The sequence below is a fragment of the Trichechus manatus genome, unplaced genomic scaffold (genome assembly GCF_000243295.1).
Source record: "Trichechus manatus latirostris isolate Lorelei unplaced genomic scaffold, TriManLat1.0 scaffold00014, whole genome shotgun sequence".
In the NCBI taxonomy this organism is placed as follows: domain Eukaryota; kingdom Metazoa; phylum Chordata; class Mammalia; order Sirenia; family Trichechidae; genus Trichechus; species Trichechus manatus.
In genome coordinates, this window is record NW_004443950.1 from 17,915,457 (window position 1) to 17,925,499 (window position 10,043).

The window sequence follows — 10,043 nt, forward strand, 5'->3', positions numbered from 1 at the left end:
CTGCCCTTCCTGGATATGTGAACCAATAAATCTCTTTATTTACTTTAAATAATCCAAATTGTGTTTTGGTCACTTGCCAACAATAGGATCCAGAAACATAAGTCTTCCCTATCACCATTGGAGTTCAAGCTAAAACAGCAAATCCTCCTAGCAGAGGTGATCTAGGGATCCAAATTCTTACTGAAGTATAAATGACTGGCAGAAGTGATCTAGGGATCCAAATTCTTACTGAAGTATAAATGACTGATACCAGATCCTTTCTTGAGAGCAGGCTGTGACTATGAGGTTATCTGAAAATATACAGGGCACTAAATGGCTAGAAGTAGAGGTCATCGAGACATCTTTTACCCCATTCACAAGTTCAAAAGGCTTGGGATTCAGATTCAGAAAACCTGGACTTGAACTCTACTACTAACTGGCAACCTACTTCACTTTTCTGGGCATCTATTTCCTCATCTATAAAATGGGAATAAGAATATTATCTGCTCTTCCTATCTTACAAGGTTGTAGTATAGAAAATATCGACATTATTTTGTTTCCCTGTAGTCTACATTGACCATCCCTATATTAAATACATCTTATCACTGTATTTTTGAGTAAATGCTGATGGACAGTAATGTGAATAACTCATCACCACAGTAGGGCTCAGCATCTAAGGATGACAGTGAATGACAGGGCTAAAAACAGGGTGAGAAGCAGATGTCCATTTACAAAGCAACATTGTCCAGACCCTTGTTTGGTGTGGATTCCATGCAATAGATATATCTTCATAGATTTTTTTGGAATTCTTTAATGTATTTATCCCAAAACCCACTGCCATGGAGTCAGTTCCAACTCATAGCGACCCCAGAGGGTTTCCAAGCTTGTAAATCTCTACGGAAGCTGACTGCCACATCTTTCTCCCCTGGAGCGGATGGTAGTTTCAAAGGGCAGACCTTCTGGTTGGCAGCTGAGCGCTTTAACCACTGCGCCACCAGGAAATTTCTGAATTTCATCTTTCTTTTCATTTTTTTAAATAATTTATTTTGTTGTTGAGAAATATTCATTTTTTTCAATTTAACATACATATGAAAAAACCCAAATCGAGAGAAGTATAAAAGTAAAATAATCCACTCCACCTTCCACCCTAGTCACCTGAGATAAAAAACCAAAACGCAACCCACTGCCGTGGAGTCGATTCTGACTCATAGCGACCCTATAGGACAGAGAACTCCCCCATAGAGTTTCCAAGGAGCACCTGGTGGATTCGAACTGCTGACCTTTATGGTTAGCAGCTGTGGCATTTAATCACTACGCCACCAGGGGTTCACCTGGGATAACTACTGTTAATCAGTTTTGCGTATCCATCCATATAGCCTTTTAATCTAGATGTCAACATTTATTTCCACAAATGGATCTTACTAAATACACCCTGCTCCATACTTTATTGTTGTTGTTTAATAATAAGGGCTTTACATATCAGCACATAAGAAATTTTTGAAGACTAAAATCTTTCAGTTCCCAACGTGCTGCGTTTGCTGAGTCTGGCTCCCAGTACGGGATCCAGGAAGCACTGTAAAAGCGAAGAAATAGAAGCAAAGGTAAGTGGGGAGAAAGAGAAAATCAAGGAAGGAAGGAGGGTAGTTTTTTTAAAAAGAGAAGAAAGGAAGAGACGGAGGAAGAGAGAGAGGGAAAAAGACAGGGAAAGAGGGACAGAGAGAGGGAGATGGTGAGAGGAAGAGACGGAGAGAAGAGACCCGGGTAGGCATCAATGAGCGGTGGACCCCGGCTCCGGCCCTAGCCCCGCCCCCTGGCCGGACTCCGTCCCCGGCCCAGACTCCGCCCCAGACCCACAGGCTGCAGGGCCACCTCCGGCCTCCAGGGGCTGCTGCGTGCAGTCGGCCGTACCCTGCGCTCGCGGCTGGCCGTCTCTCCCGCCTTTGCGCCGCTGCTAGCCGCCTCGCAGCCGCTCTCCGGCCCCGGCCGGGTCTTGCGCTCCGTCTTCTCCTGAGGGGCCTCGCGCCGCCTGGCGCGCGCCGCTCCCCTGCCTCGCGGCGCAGGATCTCGCGGGCCCCGCTCCCGCCCTCCGCTCGCCTGGCCCGGACCGGAAGCGGCGCCGCAAGGCCTGGGCCTGGCGCGGGGGGCGGGTACCGGGGCCCGGTCGGACATGGGCAAGAAGCACAAAAAGCACAAGTCGGACAAACACCTCTACGAAGGTGAGGAGTGGGCTGGCCCGGCGGGCCGGCGGACCCGCGGCGGGCTCGGAGGGATTTTTGTTCTTTCGAAATTCCCCCCGGGCGCCCGAGGTGGACCGGGGCCGCTCTTCACACGGGCAGGCCTGATCTGCGGAGGGGGTGCGGCCGCCCCGAGGTCGTGCAGACCCCAGGCGGGGCGGGATTCGAACTCAAGTCCACCCGGCCCCGGGTGGGTCTCTTGTTGGGAGGTGTGGGACGGCCCGCCGATGTTCGGGGCGGGCGGCGCCGCTGCGGTCTCTTGGCAAGTGTCTGTCATTCAACAGGTGTTCTGTAGGGCGCCCACTGCGTCGTTTGCGCCACCTGCCTTTCCTGCTCCCCGGTCACTGTGCATTGTTGATACTCCTTTAATCGAGTCCCGTCCCTTTTTTTAAGAGTATGTAGAGAAGCCGTTGAAGCTGGTCCTCAAAGTGGGCGGAAACGAGGTCACCGAGCTCTCTACGGGCAGCTCGGGGCAAGACTCAAGCCTCTTGGAAGACAGAAATGATCACGACAAACATAAGGACAGAAAGCGGAAAAAGAGAAAGAAAGGAGAGAAACAGGTTCCAGGGGAAGAAAAAGGGAGAAAACGGAGACGAGTGAAGGTAAAGGTTGTTGGCATTACTTCAGTTTGGCTGACGGCGACACTTTCTAAGCGGTCCATCCCCCGGCTCCCAGCCCGGCTTTATTTTCTTTGCGTGCAGTGAGACGCTGAAACACCTGTGAAATCCGACTGGTTTTGAGGAGGAGCAAGGCAGGGTAGAAACGTGACTCATTTATGAGTTTCAGCCCATCTTTGTTTAATTATACTTTTACGCAGTTTGTACTCACACACCAGGTGGGTAAGTGGCTAAGTCCCGATTTTCAGGGGCTCCTTCAAAGAATGCTTTTTCCACCTAAGAAGGGTAGAGGTCATGCTCAGGAAGAAGTCAGTGTTCCAGGTTTGTCAAAAAATAGTCATGTCAGAATTGAATGGGATCTATCAGAGTTTAAATTTTGTTCTGAAGTAAATACTAAATGCTGAATATATAGTGAACAATTTTCATCTTTTAAAATAAAGTTTTAGTCTAAGGAAGAGAAAATTTGATCAGAGACCTTTCGGGGACATAACACCAGTAATAAAAATTTTCTTAACCATTTGCATTTAATAGGAAAAAAGTAGTTGCCATTTTGGTTCATAGACTGGGCAAAATAATACTAATAAACTTGCCTTCCAACGATGATCACATACATACCTGGAGTCATCCTAGAGTTCTGTATTCCCGGATTGAACCTGTCAGTAAGTGACTTATTAAATCAGTTGTTATATCTTGAAGGCAGATTTTCCATAGTTTAGTCTTATAATTTTTCTTATGTTTGTGTATACAACATAAGTGAGTTTCGTGTGTCTAACGCATTGGTAAATCACCAAATCTTAAGGGATTCTCTCTCTAGAATTTAAGTTATTCCTCCTTTCTTCCCCAACTTTTTTGCATTTGGTTAGACTGTGACAACATATGTTTCCCTTTCGTTGCTAAATTATAAAGGCCATAGATGCATATGATTTTTTTAAAAATTCAAGCAGTAGAGAAGTGAACAAAATGAAAAAAGCATTTTTGTCACCGCAGTCCTTCATACAGTCTCCCTCTCCAGAGGTAACCAGTTTTCGTTTTCTTTTTAATTAGTTAATTTTTCATTAGTTGTAAATTAATTCACAAACATTGTTTTAAGTCAAAGAGCACTACAAGGCTTTTAACACAAAAGCCATCTTCTGCTCCACCCCGGAGTTCCACTACAAACTTTTTAGCTTTTTCTTGTGATGCTTATCTCCGTTTCTAAACGTAGGTTTATGTTGCTGTTTTGTGATTCATCAGTTTTATTTATCTTCTACTGACATGTTATAGAAGATGAGAATTTAAATTGGCATTCTTACACTGCTGCTGCTTGTTAGCTGCCATCGAGTCAGCTCCAACTCATAGCCACCCTGGGTACAACAGAAGGAAACACTGCCCGGTCCTGTCTCACCTGTACAGTCATTGCCATGCTTCAGCCCATTGTTGCAGCCACTGTCATTCCATCTCGTTGAAGGTCTTCTTCTTTTTCAGTGACCCTCTACCAAGCATGATGTCCTTCTTCAGGGACTGGTCCCTCCTGATAGCATGTCCAAAGTATATGAGATGAAGTCTCACCATCCTCACTTCTAAGGAGCATTCTGACTGTGCTTCTTCAAGACACGTTTTTCTGACAGTCAATAGTATATTCAGTATTGTTCACCAACACCATAATTCAAAGGCATCAGTTCTTCTTTGATCTTCCTTATTCATTGTCCAGCTTTCTCATGCATACGAGGCAGATGAAAATACCATGGCTTGGGATACCTTAGTCCTCAAAGTGACATCTTTGCTTTTGAACGCTTTAAAGATGTCTTTTGCAGCAGATTTGCCCAATGCAATGCTTCGTTTGATTTCTTGCCTTCTACTTCCATGGGCATTGATCGTGGTTCCAAGTAAAATGAAATTCGTTACGGTTTCCGTCTTTCTCCATTTATCATGATATTGCTTATTGGTGCAGTTGTGAGGATTTTTGTTTTCTTTATGTTGAGGTGTAATCCATACTGAAGGCTATAGTCTTTGATCTTCACCAGTAAGTGCTTCAAGTCCTCTTCTCTTTGAGCAAGCAGGGTTGTGTCATCTGCATATTGCAGGTTGTTAATGAGTCTTCCTCCAGTCCTCATGCCGCCTTCTTCCTATAGTCCAGCTTCTTGGATTACTTACTCAGCATACAGATTGAATTAAGTATAGTGAAATGATACAACCCTGACTCACACTCTTCCTGATTTTAAACCACGAAGTATCCCCTTGCTCTCTTTGAATGACTGCCTCTTGGCCTATTTACAGGTTCTCATGAGCACAACTAAGTGTTCTGGAATGCCCATTCTTCACAGTGTTATCCATAATTTGTTATGATCCATACAGTTGAATGCCTTTGCATAGTCGATAGAACACAGGTAACATCTTTCTGGTGTTCTCTGCTTTCAGCCAAGATCCATCTGACATCAGCAGTGATATCCCTTGTTCACATCCTTTTCTGAATCTGGTTTGAATTTCTCGCAGTTCCCTGTCAGTATAGTGCTGCAACCATTATTTTTTAATTATCTTCAGCAAAATTTTACTTGCGTGTGGTCTCGATATTGTTTGATAATTTCTGCGTTCTATTTTATCACCTTTCTTTGTAATGGGCATAAATATTTATCTCTTCCAGTCAGTTGGCCAGGTAGCTGTCTTCCAGATTTCTTGGCATAGACAAGTGAGCGCTTCCAGCATTGCATCTGGTTGTTGAAACATCTCAATTGAATTCTGTTAACTCCCAGAGCCTTGTTATTCACCCATGCCTTCAGTGCAGCTTGGACTTCTTCTTCGGTATCATCGGTTCTTGATCATATGCTGCCTCCTGAAATGGTTGAATGTTGACTGACCATTTCTTTTTGGTACAGTGACTGTGTATTCCTTCTACCTTCTTTTGATGCTTCCTACGTCGTTCAATGTTTTGACCATAGAATCCTCCAGTATTGCAACTTGAGGCTTGAATTTTTTTTTTCAGTTCGTTCAGCTTGAGAAATGCAAGCATTTTCTTCCCTTTGGGTTTTGTAACTCGAGGTTTTTTGCATATTTCATTATAATGCTTTACTTTGTCTTCTCAATCCACCCTTGAAATCTTCTGTTCAGCTCTTTTACTTCATCATTTCTTCTTTTCTCTTTAGCTACTGTACGTTCACAAGTGTCAGAATCTCTTCCAACATCCATTTTGGTCTTTTCTTTCCTGTCTTTTTAATGACCTTTTGCTTTCTTCATGTATGATGTCCTTGATACCATCCCACACTACTCATCTGGTCTTCAGTCATTAGTGTTCAATGCATCAAATCTGTTCTTGAGATGGTGTTTCAGTTCAGGTGGGATATACTCAGGGTCATACTTTGGCTCTCGTGGACTTGTTTTAATTTTCTTCAGCTTCCACTTGAACTTGCATATGAGCAATTGATCGTCTGTTCCACATTCGGCCCCTGGCGTTGTTCTGACTGATGATATTGAGCTTCTCCATTGTCTCTGCACGGATGTAGTCAGTTTGATTCCTGTGTATTCTGTGCGGGAAAGTCCAAGCATATAGGTGTCGTTTATATATAGTCACCCCGCCTGCCTTATTTTACGTTTGAAGGTATATGCGGCACACGTAAACATGTATATACATATGCCTACACTTCTATGCACACATCCATATGTTCATATATGCCTTCCTGTATATATTTACACTGCTCCACACACCCAGTTTCTCTTCCTCCGTTGTCCCACCGTAGATACATCACAGTTGTTGGTCAAATCAATATGCAGTGTTGTAATTATTGTTCACTGTGGAGACACATACAGGGAACACATACAGATGTGATCTTGACCAGTGAGTTAAAGTTAATTGCTTTCATTTGTTTGGTTATCTGTTCCCAAACGTTATAAAACCCAGCTGAGTTGCGTTTTTCACAAGGTCAAACACTTCCTTTTTTTTTTAAAGACGTCCATCTTGTACCTCTGTTCCCTCCTCTCTTCTGGACTGGTTCCTCTCTAGGCCTCTCAGGACTCTCCTTTGCCTCATTTCTGAATCTCATGTCTCCCCTTTTTTAATTCACTCCCTTATTCTTTATTTACTCCCTTGTTCACATGGAGTCTAAACTATAGGAGCTTCCTAAGAAAGTGTGCATCAGAGGTAGGTTTTTGTAAGTTCCTACGTGTTTGAAAATCTTTATTCTGTGCTTGTACCTGATTGATAGTTTGATTCAGTATGGAAATGTATATTGAAAACCGTTTTCTCCCAGAATTTGGAAGGCGTTGCCCTATTTTCTTTTGGCTTCCAGATTGGCTGTTGAGAAGTCTGTTGCAGTTCTCAGTCTTTGTGGTATGACCAGTGCTTGCTCTCTTGAAATTGTTAGGGTCTTCAGTTGTCTTGGTTATCTAGTGCTGCTTTAACAGAAGTACCGCAAGTGGATGGCTTTAACAAATAGAAATTTATTTTCTCCCAGTCTGGGAGGCTAAAAGTCAGAATTTAGGGCACCAGCCCGAGGGGAAGGCTCTCTCTCTGTCGGTTCTGGGGGAAGATGCTTGTATGTTCACCTTGTTTCCTGGTTCCTTGAAGATCTTCACGTGGCTTAGCATCCGTCTTCCCCCATCTCTCCTTCTCTTGCTTGCTTGTTTAATCTCTTATATCTCAAAAGAGATTGACTCAAAATACCCCTACACTAATCCTCTCATTAACATAACAAAGAACCCATTCCCAAATGAGATTATAACCACAGGCATGGAGGCTAGAATGTATAACACATTTTTGGGGGCACAATTCAGCGGAGCCCAGGTGGGGCAGTGGTTAGAAGTTCAGGCTGCTAACCAAAAGGTTGACAGTTCTAATCCACCAGCTGCTCCTTGGAAACCCTGTGGAGGTAGTTCTGCTCTGTCCTGTAGGGTCTCTGAGTCGGAATCGACTTCACGGCATGGGTTTTTAATTCAGTCCATAACATCGGTGCTCTAACATTTCACATTGAATACATGTGCCTTAAGTTTTGAGATGGCTGCTTGACAAATATCTGTGATAAATTCCTTCCCTCTGTTTTTTCTCTCTTGCTGGAACTCCTGCCGTTTAGATGTTGGACTCCTGGACTGATCTCATTTTCTCTCCTATTTTCCCTTTCTTTGTTTCTTGTGTTCTGCCTTCAAGGAGAGTTCCTGAATTTTGTCTTCTTACTCTTCTACTGAATTTCATTTCAGATCTCATAATTTTAATATCCAGGACCTCTTTCTTGGTTTTTAATGGTCTTTTTTTGATAGCATCCTGTTCTTGTACTGATTGAAGGTTTTTTTCTTTTTTAACGGTTTTTTGTGCTCCATACATTTCTCTCAGGTTCATCAGTTTGTTTGTTGTCTTTCTTTTATGTTAAAAGTGTTCTTTGCTTATCTTTGATCCTTTGTAGTCTGTTTGTATTGAAACATGCAGCACAAAAAAGCTGATTAAATGTTTTGTGCCTAGACAAACTTGGTCTGCTGATGGACTTTATTGTAGGGTGACTAAATAGGAACCGAATCATTTGGTGGGGAACCCTCATATGTCTGCACCTCACAGATATTTTCTCTGGGCTCTTCAGTTTCCCCAGAGAAGAATCTTCCCTCCTGAGAGAAGATTTTTACCTAGTTGCAAGTATTTCTGGAGACAAGCGGGGTGAGGGAGCGGGCCGAAGGTCTTACCATCCAATCCTCTGCTTTCATTCCAGCTTCTCGCTCCCTTTTGACTGGTCTTTGGGTCTGGAGCCTCTCTGCTTCCTTATGTCTTCATGTTCTGAGTTTTTCCAGGTTTCTAGGATTGAACTCTTCTCATAGGTATCCATCTTTTTTAGGCAGAAGATAGTTTGTTCTGCAGACTCCTCCAGCTGCCTTCCATCTCCCAGGTTGTTTGATGTCTTTCACCCACTGTTGTCTCCTCTGTGCTCTTTGTCCCTGCCATCATCTTGGTTAACTGGAAGTTGAAGTAATCACTTCTAACCACTTCTAGTTTTGTCTCTGGCGTTTACCACCAGGATACCAACTGATACAGTCATGTTCTTTGTTTCTTGTTTTATCAATTATCTCATTTTTTTAAATGACTGCATAGTATTTAGTTATATGGATATACTGTTGTTGTCATTAACTGCTGTCGAGTTGGCCCCCAAACTTCATTTTATTTAATATTTCCTTTAAAGCCCTGGTGGTACAGTGGTTAAGAGCTCGGCTGCTGACCAAAAGGTTGGCAGTTTGAATCTACCAGCCGCTCCTTGGAAACCCTATGGGGCAGTCCTGTAGAGTTACTACTAGTCAGAATTGACTCGACAGCAACTGATTTGGGTTGGTTTATTACAAATAATGCTGCAGCATGCTTCATTGTACGCTAATCTTTATACACTTTAAAGAGTGTCTTCAGGAGAGGTTCCTGGAAGTCTCCTCTGTGTTCGCTGTTCTGCCCTCTCTTCATTGTGACTCTCATTATCATTAACTACTGTTACATTTTGATGCCGTTGCAAATTAAGATGCTTTGTCATCCTCAGTCTCATTTGAACATAAAATTCTGCAGAGTAGGCCAAGTAGGTAGGTGATTTTTGTTTTACCAAAGCTAAGGTAGAAACAGGTGACATGAATTTTCCCAAAGTTCTCCTCCTCCATGACCCAGGGCTACAGACCATGGGCTATTTCCAGATTCTCTACGGTGTCACTGGTTCTGTAGAGGCTGTTTTGGCCATCCCCCTTTTCCATGCCAGACCCTGGGATACAGAGAGGGGCTTCCTTTTTTTTTTTTTTTTTAATTGTACTTCAGGTGAAGGCTTATTGAACAAATAGTTTCTTATGAAACAGTAGTACACATACTGGTTTAAGACATTGGTTAACAACCCCACAACATGTCAACCCTCTAACTTCTCAACCTTTTTCTTTTTGGTGAAAATATACCTAGCCAAAGATACACCATTTCAAAAATTTCTACATGCACAGTTCAGTGACATCAAGTACGCTCTTCCAGTTGTGCTGCTATTCTCACTTTAGATGAAGGCTGACAGAACAAAATGGTTTCTCATTTAACAGTTACTACACATGTTGCCCTATGACAATGGTTAGCGACCTCACAACACATCAACACCATCCTTACTCCACCTTGGGTTCCCTATCACCAGCTTTCCTGTCCCCTTCTGCCTTCTGGACCTTGTCCCTGGACTTCTGTGCCTCATTAGTCCCATTTGGTTTTATGGGGCTGTCTACTCCCCAGCTGAACGGTGAACCTTGGAAATGACTTCACCAC

The 10,043-nt window shown here is 43.3% G+C and overlaps 1 protein-coding gene across 3 annotated transcripts in view; it reads left to right on the forward strand.

The window, feature by feature from the left end:
* Positions 1-2,008: 2,008 nt before the first annotated feature.
* The window catches only part of BRD7 (bromodomain containing 7), a 57,221-nt gene continuing 49,186 nt past the window's right edge, over positions 2,009-10,043 (forward strand). For 2 of the 3 annotated variants that reach the window (XM_023726935.1, XM_004371679.2), the window contains exons 1-2: positions 2,009-2,195; positions 2,607-2,815. In XM_023726935.1, the coding sequence (XP_023582703.1) occupies positions 2,147-2,195; positions 2,607-2,815 (258 nt within the window). In that variant the 5' untranslated portion in view covers positions 2,009-2,146. Of the gene's footprint in view, positions 2,196-2,387; positions 3,490-10,043 lie in introns of those variants that run through there. The other variant, XM_023726936.1, reaches the window with a different exon arrangement.